This window comes from Calonectris borealis, chromosome 2 (genome assembly GCF_964195595.1).
Source record: "Calonectris borealis chromosome 2, bCalBor7.hap1.2, whole genome shotgun sequence".
In the NCBI taxonomy this organism is placed as follows: Eukaryota; Metazoa; Chordata; class Aves; order Procellariiformes; family Procellariidae; genus Calonectris; species Calonectris borealis.
This window is the reverse complement of record NC_134313.1, coordinates 1338744-1350347: the sequence shown is the minus strand read 5'-3', so window position 1 is coordinate 1350347 and position 11604 is coordinate 1338744. Positions and strand designations below refer to the sequence as shown.

Genomic DNA, 11604 nt, shown 5'->3' with positions numbered 1-11604 from the left:
AACGAGCCCTGTGTCAGGCAGTGCGAGGCCTCCCACGTCATCATCCAGCCTTCCACTGTGCAGGTCACCCTGCCAGGACCCATCCTCAGCTCCTTCCCCCAGAACACCACCGTCGGATCCACCACATCGGCTGCCGTGGGCAGTGCCCTCAGCTCCCAGGGAGTGCCCGTCTCCTCTGGTGCCTTCGGCTACGGCTACGGCTTCGGAGGCCTGGGCTGCTTCGGCGGCGCAAGAGGCTGCTACCCCTGCTAAGGGCCCTCGCCACCACCCCTGACACCAACCACCCACACCCTGCAAGCCACCGCATGGATTGAGGACGCACCTCTGGGCCCTTCTTGGCACGTGGACCTGCCGTCCACAGCTCCTCCTCTCAAGGATCAAACAAGGAAGGAGGGAAGGGGCCAGCCTGGGCTGCCTGGAAACATGGCCCATGGACCTCCTCCTCTCCTCCCACTTCTTTTTTGTATCGCCCCTTCTGCTATGACCAGTGCTATGACCACCTTCTCACAAGCCAAAGACCACGGGGGACTTCTGGTGTGCCACTCCCACTGCAGGGCAGGAAGACCTCGGTGCTCTGGATAAATTGTCTGCACACAAGGGACCTCGGCTCATGGTCGCCCTACCTGCACCTCACACCGGCTCCCTTCCAATTGGCACTCCTGTCTTTTCACTGTTTTTTTTCCCCTCAATAAAGTTCTCCTGCATCCCAGCCTGACACGCCTCCACTTCCTTTCTTCTCCCAAGGCTCTTCCAACTTCACCCAGCTCAAAGCCAGGGCTCAACAGGCCATCGGGGTGGGTGCAAAACGGACACAAGACCTCTCCTAGCAAAGAGGCCACCACAACCAACACCTCCACAGACTGGCACCTGAGGGGCTTCCAGAACATGACACAAGCCCATCACTTCCCCAAACAAAGGCTTCGACATGACAACGCTCCCATGCGCACGCCTCTCATGACGTCTCCCCGTGCCACACGGGTTCATTGCCACCTCGTGGTCCAGTTGTTCTCCATCAGAACCACAAGGTCCTTCTCTGCTAAGCTGCTCTCTGCCTCATTGGCCCCCAGCCATTCCTGCTACCTGGGGTGACTCCTCCCCAGAAGCAGGACGCTGCATCTCCCCTCGTTCAACTCCATGAGCTGTCCACTCTGTCCACTCCACTATGTCCAGTGCAAGGAAATCAGGTAGCTCCCTCAGCATTCCTGGGTTCAAACCATCTTTCCCCATGGACTTATGTACATCCAGTTACACAACCCCCCTTTCTGGGGGGCAGCCGTGAGTCCACTAGCATTCCCAGCACAGCCCAGTACGCCTCTTGCCAGCCACGCACTCCAGCACCCATCAACACAGAAGCACAGATACCCTTCCTACCTCACCTCCTCTTCCTCACCAACAAGCACTGCTCGCACAGTGAATAACCCTCAAGACACTCACCTTCGCTGAATGTGGGCAGGTCTTGGGAGTCTGGAGAGGTCCTCACTGAGCGGAAGCTAGCAAACATTATTCCAATTTCTTAAAAGGGCGTGAGTGAAGAGCCAGGAAACTGCAGACCTCTTACTCCAACCTCAGTACCTGGAAAAATTATGGAGAAGGTCCTACTGGGTGCTGTTGAAAGGAATTTCAAGGACAATGCAATCATCAGGCACAGACAACATGGGTTCACCAAGGGCAAGTCCTGCCAGGCTAATTGGATATCCTTCTACGATAAGGTAACCCGCCTCGTGGGTAAAGGGGAGGCCGCGGATGTAGTTTTTCTGGATTTTAGTAAGGCTTTTGATCCTCCCCCTCTCAGCATCCTTCTGGACAAGTTGGCCAACTGTGAGATGAGCAGGTACACGCTGCGCTGGGTGAAGAACCGGCTGAACAGCAGGGCTCAAAGGGTTGTAGTGAATGGGGCCACATCTGGCTGGCGACCGGTCACCAGCGGTGCACCTCAGGGCTCCGTTCTAGGGCCAGTTCTGCGAAGGAGTTTTTATCAATGCTCTGGATGCAGGAGTTGAATGCACCATTAGCAAATTTGCTGATGATACCAAACTGGGAGGTGCTCTTGACACTCCTGAGGGACAAGAGACCTTGCAGAGGGATCTGCACAGACTGGAGCACTGGGCAATCATCAATGGCATGAATTTAACACGAACAAATGCCGGATTCTGCACCTAGGACGGAGTAACAGGGAACACAAGCACAGACTGGGAGAGGAGTGGCTGGAGAGCAGCCCTGCAGAAAGGGATCTGGGGGGGCTGGCTGACAGCAGCCTCAACAGGAGTCAGCAGGGTGCCCTGCCAGCCAAGAGGGTAAACCACATCCTGGGGTGCATCACACACAGGACAACCAGCCGGTCAAAACAGGGGATTATCCTGCTGTATGGAGGAGGAAGGGGGAGGAAGGGGGAGGAAGGGGGAGGAAGGGGGAGGAAGGGGGAGGAAGGGGGAGGAAGGGGGAGGAAGGGGGAGGAAGGGGGAGGAAGGGGGAGGAAGGGGGAGGAAGGGGGAGGAAGGGGGAGGAAGGGGGAGGAAGGGGGAGGAAGGGGGAGGAAGGGGGAGGAAGGGGGAGGAGGGGGGAGGAGGGGGGAGGAGGGGGGAGGAGGGGGGAGGAGGGGGGAGGAGGGGGGAGGAGGGGGGAGGAGGGGGGAGGAGGGGGGAGGAGGGGGGAGGAGGGGGGAGGAGGGGGGAGGAGGGGGGAGGAGGGGGGAGGAGGGGGGAGGAGGGGGGAGGAGGGGGGAGGAGGGGGGAGGAGGGGGGAGGAGGGGGGAGGAGGGGGGAGGAGGGGGGAGGAGGGGGGAGGAGGGGGGAGGAGGGGGGAGGAGGGGGGAGGAGTTCCAGGTGGAATGGACCTACAACGATCACCTAGTCCAACTGCCAACTAGCGTTGGACTAGATTTAGCGTTGGTGCGGCCTCACCTTGAGCACTGTGTGCAGTTCTGGGGCCCACAATTTAAGAAGGATGTGAAGGTCCTTGAATGCGTCCAGAGGAGGGCAACAAAGCTGGTGAAAGGCCTGGAAGGCATGTCCTGTGAGGAGTCGCTAAGGGCTTTGGGTTTGTCTGGTTTGGAGAAAAGGAGGCTGCGGGGGGACCTCATTGCTGTCTGCAGCCTCCTGAGGAGGGAAAATGGAGAGAGGTGCTGAGCTCTTCTCCCTGGGATCCAGTAACAGGAGTCATGGGAATGGTTCAAAGCTGCATCAGGGAGGTTCAGAACTGACATAAGGAAACATTACTGAGAGGGTGGTCAAATCCTGGAACCGGCTTCCTAGAGAGGTGGTCGATGCCCCACGCCTGTCAGTGTTTAAGAGGCATTTGGAAAATGCCCTTAACAACCTGCTTTAACTTTTGGTCAGCCCTGAAGCGGTCAGGCAGCTGGACTACGTGATCGTTGTAGGTCCCTTCCAACCGCACTGGTCTAGGCTAGCCTAGTCTGCTTCATCAACCCTCCGGCACGCAAACAGCACCTCGAGGTTCTCAGCTGCACAGCCCAGCATCGACACCTCCCATTTCCCCTCCACAATGTCCAATCCCACTCTGGCCCCACAAACACTGCACAGAGAAGTGGCCTCACCCCTCGGCCCTCACCCCAAAGAAAGACCCCAAAGGCAGTCACTCACCAGCCTCCCCCGCCTGCCGCTCCCGCTCCCGCTCCCCCTGGGTCTCTCACGGGCCTCACCAACTCTCCCAGAGCTCACCAGCCTCAGCCCCGCAGCCGCAGCCTTCCCTCACCACAGCCAGGCACACCCTCAGCAACCTGCCAATCAGGAGGCACCTGACAACCTGCCAATCAGGAGGCACCTGACAACCTGCCAATCAGGAGGCACCTGAGAGGGACCAGCTGCTGCAGAAGATCCCAGAAGTTTCCAGAAGGCCCCTGTCAGGACCCCAAAATCAACACCTCTGGTTCAATAAAGAGATAAGCTTTTAGATAATAAATAGATAATAAGGCCCCCAAAACAACTGCTGGGAGGGGCGGGGGGTGAACGAGGCACTGAATGAGTAGAAATGCTGCTGAAAACCAAACCAAGTGCCCCACCCGAAACCAGTTGGGGGACTCAGAGGGGTGAGATGGAGGGAAAATGCCCTGATTAAATAACACCCCCCAAAAAATGCCACAATCAATAAATACGTCAACAGACCCTGCACTTCTTGCCCATGCTGCAAGGTGCTAGGGACACCCGTGCGGGGTCCCCTGTCATGGCCCCCCCTTGCTGTGGTCCCCAGCCCAGCTGCCTGGCAGTCCCCATGACACCATCTTCCCTCACGGTGGGGTCCTGGGGCCACCCACACAGGGTCCCGTGTCCCAGTCCCCCCTGATTCAAGGACCCTGGGCAACCCATGCAACCCATGCTTGGTGCCCATGGCACCACTCACCTTGCTGTGGCGTCCTCAGCTGACCCAAGGGCAGGTCCGTGTTGCACTGTCCGCCTGGCTCTACCACCGTGGGAGTCCCCACGCCATGGGCTCACCTCGCTATGGGATCCCCAGGCCACCATACCCTCTTCACTGCAGGGTCCCACAGTGGCCCATGGAGGGGGTCTCCGGACCACCATCCTACCTGCTGCAGGGTCCTGGACCACTTGTGTAGGGGACCCCAAGCCACCATGCCTCTGCTCTGAGGTCACACAGAAAGCCACCTGTATGAAGTCACCATCCTCCTCAGTGTGGGGTCCCTGAGGCACAGCATGGGGCACTGAGGACCAGGTGCAGGAACAAGCCCATGACCCTGCTCTGCTGTGAAGATGGGCTTCTGTGGTGGGTTGCCCTTGGCTGGACGCTAGGTCCCCGCCACTATCGCTATCGCTCCCTTTCCTCAACCGGATAGGGGGAGAAGAATACGACAAAAGGCTCCTGAGTCGAGATAAGGACAGGGAGATCACTCACCGATTACCATCACGGGCAAAACAGACTTGACTCGGGAGTTTATTAGTTTATTGCCAATCAAAAGTCAGAGTAGAATAATGAGAAATAAAAACACATCCTCAAACACCTTCCCCACACCCCTCCCTTCTTCCGGGCTCAACTTCACCCCCAAATTCTCTACCTCCTGCCCCTAAGCGGCACAGGGGGATGGGGAATGGGGGTTGCGGTCAGTTCATCACATCTCTCTGCCGCTCCTGCCTCTTCACACTCTCCCCCTGCTCCAGCATGGGGTCCTCCACAAATTCCTCCAGTGGGATCCTTCCCACAGGCTGCAGTTCTTCATGAACTGCTCCAACATGGGTCCTTCCCATGGGGTGTAGTCCTTCACAAATAGACTGCTCCAGCGTGGGTCCCCCACGGGGTCACAGCTCCTGCGAGAAGACCTGCTCCAGCATGGGCTCGTCTCCACAGGGAACCAGGTCCTGCAAGGAGCCTGCTCCAGCACGGGCTCCCCACGGGGTTACAGCCTCCTTCGGGCACATCCATCTGCTCCCGCGTGAGGTCCTCCATGGGCTGCAGGTGGATATCTGCTCCACCATGGACTGCCATGGGCTGCAGGGGGACAACCTGCTTCACCATGGACTTCACGAAGGACTGCAGGGGAGTCTCTGCTCCGGTGCCTGGACCACCTCCTCCCCCTCTTTCTTTGCTCACCGTGGTGTCAGTGTTGCACACAACACTGCAGAGCTGCTTCTCACATATTCTCCCTCCTCTCTTCTGGCTGCTCTTGCACAGCAGTTTTTTCCACTCCTTCAATATGTTGCGACAGTGGCACTACCGCCAGAGAATCATCGAATCATTAAGGTTGGAAAAGACCTCTAAGATCATCGAATCCAACTGTTAACCCAACACCACCATGTCCCTAAGTGCCTCATCTACACGTCTGTTAAATACTTATAGGGATGGGGACTCCACCACTTCCATGGGCAGCCTGTTCCAAGGCCTGACCACTCTTTCAGTAAAGAAATTTCTCCTAATATCCAATCTAAACCTCCCTTGGTGCAACTTGAGGCCATTTCCTCTCATCCTATTGCTGTTACTTGGCAGAAGAGACCAACACCCACCTCACTACAACCTCCTTTCAGGGAGTTGTAGAGCGCGATGAGGTCTCCCCTCAGCCTCCTCTTCTCCAGGCTAAACTGTCCCAGTTCCCTCAGCCCCTCCTCATCAGACTTGTGCTCCAGGCCCTTCACCAGCTTCGTTGCCCTTCTCTGGACACGCTCCAGCACCTCAATGCCCTTCTCGTAGTGAGGGGCCCAAAACTGAACACAGGATTCGAGGTGTGGCCTCTCCAGTGCCGAGTACAGGAGCAGGATCACTTCCCTACTCCTGCTGGCCACACTATTTCTGATACAGGCCAGGATGCCATTGGCCCTCTTGGCTACCTGGGCACACTGCCGGCTCATGTTCAGCCAGCTGTCAACCAGCACCCCCAGGTCCTTTTCTGCCAGGCGCCTTTACAGCCACTCTTCCCCAAGCCTGTAGCGTTGCATGGGGTGGTTGTGGCCGAAGTGCAGGACCCGGCACTTGGCCTTGTTAATTGACCTTGGCCCATCGATCCAACCTGTCCAGGTCCCTCTGCCGAGTCTTCCTACCCTCGAGCAGATCAACACTCCCGCCCAACTTGGTGTCGTCTGCAAACTTACTGAGGGAGCACTCGATCCCCTCGTCCAGATCGTTGATAAAGATATTGAACGGGACCGGCCCCAGTACTGAGCCCTGGGGAACACCGCTCGTGACCGGCCGCCAACTGGATTTAACTCCGTTCAACACAACGCTCTGGGCTCGGCCGTCCAGCCAGTTTTTTACCCAGCGAAGAGTGTACCTGTCTAAGCCGTGAGCCGCCAGCTTCTCTAGGAGAATGCTGTGAGAGACAGTGTCAAAGGCTTTACTGAAGTCCAGGTAGACCTCATCCACAGCCTTTCCCTCATCCACTAGGCAGGTCACCTGGTCATAGAAGGAGATCAGGTTGGTCAAGCAGGACCTGCCTTTCATGAACCTGTGCTGGCTGGGCCTGATCCCCTGGTTATCCCGGACATGGCTTGTGAGCGCCCTGAAGATGAACCGCTCCGTAATCTTCTCATTCGGCCACATAGATTCATGAGTGTCCAGGTGGTGTTAACTGCTTCCTCTTGGATTATGGGGGGTTTATTCTGCTTGCCGTCCCTGTCTCCAGCTCAGGGGGCTGAATATCCTGAGGATAACTGCTCTGACTCTTAAAGACTGAGGCAAAGAAGGCATTAAGTACCTTTTCCTCATCCTTGGTGGCAACATTCCCCCCTGCATCGTTGCTGATTAGCTCAGCATTGGCAAGCAGCGGGTCCATCCTGGACCCAGCTGGAACTGGCTCTATCAGACATGGTGGAAGTGTCTCGTACCTTCTCACAGAATTCACTCCTGCAGCTTCCCCACTACAAAAACCTTGCCACGCAAACCCAATCCACCCAGCTAAAATCTTACAAGCCATAGGAGCAGCAAGAAACCCACAGCCAACGTTCAAGGCCAGGCCTAAAGACAGGCTTAGCCAGCTGGCACCAAGGCAGGGAGGGACCCAATGCATTGGAAGGGGCAGCGCCTCACCCCCGGCACACCTCCAAACACCACACAAGCCTTCCAGGCCTGCGAGGAAATGGGGCCCCCTCTTCACCACGCACCTGCAAACCACACCACACCAGTGCCACGGGATGACCTCACTGGCCACACCCCACCTCTCCTAAGTTTTCGCTGCGTCTGCAGAATGCCCTCACATGCACCTTTCATGCAAAACCTCCCAAATAGCTACTCTCCCTTAAAAGCTGCCGCCAGGACCAGATGGACACGTCCTCACCACGAGGACATGAAATTGGAGAATTGAAAAGGGAAGGAAAACACACCCCACCTCATTACTCGCGAGGCTGTGTCGTGCAACAGCTGCTTGCTGCAAAATGCCGTCATGCGCAAAGGCTGTCCCGCCCCTCGCGGACCAGCATAAAAGCCGGTCCAGTCCCTCTCTCCCCTCACACACTTCTCCTGACGCCTTCTCCTCTGCCGTCAACAAGGTGAGCCTGAACCCCCTTCCCCTCCTTCTCCTGCCCAGCCTGTCCCCTCTCTTCCAGCACGCCTTGTCCCCAGCCTCAGCACCCCTCACGCCTCCCCTCTGCCACGCTCCCCACAGCCCCACACCAGGCCTCCCCACTCCCTCGCCCTCCTGCAACACCGCCCCTCGCACCCCCACGCCCTCCGCTTTCTCAACGCCCTCTCTTCCAGCGCCCCTCCACACCACACACATGGCCTGCTACGACCTCTGCCGCCCCTGCGGACCCGCCCCGCTGGCTAACAGCTGCAACGAGCCCTGTGTCAGGCAGTGCGAGGACTCCCACGTCATCATCCAGCCTTCCACCGTGCAGGTCACCCTGCCAGGACCCATCCTCAGCTCCTTCCCCCAGAACACCACCGTCGGATCCACCACATCGGCTGCCGTGGGCAGCGCCCTCAGCTCCCAGGGAGTGCCCGTCTCCTCCGGCGCCTTCGGCTATGGCTACGGCTTCGGAGGCCTGGGCTGCTTCGGCGGCGCAAGAGGCTGCTACCCCTGCTAAGGGCCCTCGCCACTACCCCTGACACCAACCACCCACACCCTGCAAGCCACCGCATGGATTGAGGATGCACCTCTGGGCCCTTCTTGGCATGTGGACCTGCCGTCCACAGCTCCTCCCTCTAAAGGCACCAAGCAAGGAAGGAGGGAAGGGGCCAGCCTGGGCTGCCTGGAAACATGGCCCATGGACCTCCTGCTCTCCTCCCACTTCTTTCTCTGCATCGTCCCTTCTGCTATGTTCATTACCCTCCGCTGCAAATTCCTTCTCACAAGCTGAAGACCACCAGGGCCTTCTGGTGTGCCGCTCCCACCGCGGGGCAGGAAGACCTCGGTGCTCTGGATAAATCGACTGCATGCAAGGGACCTCGGCTCATGGTCGCCCTACTTGCACCTCACACCGGCTCCCTTCCAGTTGGCGCTCCTGCCTTTTCACTGGTTTCTTCCCCTCAATAAAGTTCTCCTGCATCCCAGCCTGACACGCCTCCTCTTCCTTTTGTTCTTCCAAGGCTCTTCCAAACTCAACAGCACAAAGCCAGGGCTCTACAGGCCATCGGGTTGGGTGGGTGCAGAAGGGCTACAAGACCTCTCTTAGGAAGTACGTCCCCAGCAACAACACCACCACCACAAACACAGAGCAGCACAGGGGGGCTTCCAGCCCCTGACACAAGCCCTTCACTTGACCCAACAAAGGCTTGCACATGCTAATGCACTCTACTCGGCCTCATCGATGGGCTGAGGCCAACTGTATGAGATTCAACAAGGCCAAGTGTCTGGTCCTGCACTTCGGCCACAACAACCCCAGGCAACGCTACAGGCTTGGGGAAGAGTGGCTGGAAAGCTGCACAGAGGAAAAGGACCTGGGGGTGCTGGTCGACAGCCGGCTGAACATGAGCCGGCAGCGTGCCCAGGTGGCCAAGAAGGCCAATGGCATCCTGGCCTGTATCAGAAATAGTGTGGCCAGCAGGAGCAGGGAGGTGATCGTGCCCCTGTACTCGGCACTGGTGAGGCCGCACCTCGAATCCTGTGTTCAGTTTTGGGCCCCTCACGACAAGAAGGACATGGAGGTGCTGGAGCGTGTCCAGAGGAGGGCAACGAAGCTGGTGAAGGGCCTGGAGCACAAGCCTTATGAGGAGCGGCTGAAGGAACTGGGACTGTTTAGTCTGGAGAAGAGGAGGCTGAGGGGAGACCTCATCGCGCTCTACAACTACCTGAAAGGAGGTTGTATTGAGGTGGGGGTTGGTCTCTTCTCCCAAGTAACTAGCGATAGGACAAGAGGAAATGGCCTCAAGTTGCGCCAAGGGAGGTTAGATTGGACATTAGAAAAAATTTCTTTACTGAAAGAGTGGTCAGGCCTTGGAACAGGCTGCCCAGGGAAGAGGTGGAATCACCATCCCTGGAGGTATTTAAAAGACGTGTAGATGAGGCCCTTAGGGATATGGTGTAGTGGGCATGGTGGTGTTGGGTTGACGGTTGGACACGATGATCTTAGAGGTCTTTTCCAACCTGTATGATTCTATGATTCTATGATTCTCTGTCGCAAGCTCCCCATGGCAGCACGCGCTTGACCAACCCTCTTCCCCAGCACGACTCTCTGGCCATCACAGCAAGCACAATCACAGCAAACGGAATCATTGAGTGCGCAAGGATCCTCTGCAGATCATCTACTTCAACCCAAGCAGGGCCAGCTCGAGCAGGCTCTCCAGGACCACCTCCAGTCAGGGTTTCAGTATCTCCGAGGATGGAGACTCCAACACCTCGCTGTGCAACCGCTTCCACTGCTTGACCACCCTCACACGGAAAAAGGCTTGCCTTCTCTTCCAAGGGAATGGCACCTCTTTTCAGCTTTCTCCACTCGCTCTTCCCCTGGCCGTGGGCACCCATGAGAAGCGTCTCACTCCCCTGGCCTCATTCCCTCCCATCCAGCATTTAGACGCACGGATGACATCTCCCCTGCACGGCCTTGCCTCCTGGCTGAAAAAACTCCCAACTCTCTCACCTTCTCCTCACTGGAAGGATGCTCCAGTCCCGGCAGTGTCTTGGTGGGACTCCAAGCTGCACTCCACTCGCTCCACTAAGTCCACGTCCTTCTTCCGCTGGGGAGCCCTCAACCGGACACAGGTCTCCACATGGGGCCTCACCAGTGCTGAAGAGAGAGCAACATCACCTCCCCCGACCTGCTGGAAACGCTCTTCCCAGTGCCGCCCTGCAGACTCTTGGCCTCGTTTGCCTCAAGGGTGCATTGCTGCCTCATAGTCAGCTTGTCCTCCGCCAGCACCACAGAGTCAGAGAATCATAGAATGGTTTGGGGTGGAAGGGGCCTTTAAAGGTCATCTACTCCAACCCCCCTGACGTGGACAAGGACATCTTTCACTAGATCAGGTTGCTCAGAGCCCCATCCAACCTGACCTTGAATGTTCCCAGGGATGGGGCATCTACCACCTCACTGGGCAACCTGTGCCAGGGTTTTACCACCCTCACTGGGAAAAATTTCTTCCTCGTATCTAGTCTAAATCTCCCCTCTTTCAGTTTAAAACCATTTCCCCTTGTCCTGTCGCAACAGGCCCTGCTAAAAAGTCTGTCCCCACCCTTCTTATAAACCCCTTTAAGTACTGAAAGGCCGCAATAAGGTCTCCCCGAAGCCTTCTCTTCTCCAGGCTGAACAACCCCAACTCTCTCAGCCTTTCTTCCTGAGAGAGGCGTTCCATCCCCCTCATCATTTTCGTGGCCTCCTCTGGACCTGCTCCAACAGGTCCATGTCTGTCTGGTGCTGAGTGTTCCAGAGCTGGACGCAGTGCTCCAGGGGGGTCTCACCAGAGCAGAGCAGAGGGGCAGAATCCCCTCCCTCGACCTGCTGCCCACGCTGCCCAAGATACGGTTGGCCTCCTGGACTGCGAGCGCACATTGCCGGCCCATGTCCAGCTTTTCATCCACCAGTACCCCCAACGCCTTGAGCAGCAGGGCTGCTCCCCATCCCTTCAACCCCCAGCCTCTATTGAGACTGGGGGTTGCCCCGACCCAGGTGCAGGACATTGCCCTTGGCCTGGTTGAACCTCATGAGGTTCACACGGGCCCACTTCTCAAGCTTGTCCAGGTCCCTCTGGAGGGCATCCCGTCCCTCAGGCGTGTCA

The 11604-nt window shown here is 57.6% G+C and overlaps 1 protein-coding gene across 1 annotated transcript in view; it reads left to right on the top strand.

Annotated features, from left to right (window-relative positions):
* The first annotated feature begins 1653 nt into the window (after positions 1-1653).
* The window catches only part of LOC142079777 (uncharacterized), a 51875-nt gene continuing 41924 nt past the window's right edge, over positions 1654-11604 (top strand). Inside the window, 1 exon segment of the mRNA XM_075144524.1 lies at positions 1654-1709. Coding sequence (XP_075000625.1) covers positions 1654-1709 — 56 coding nt within the window.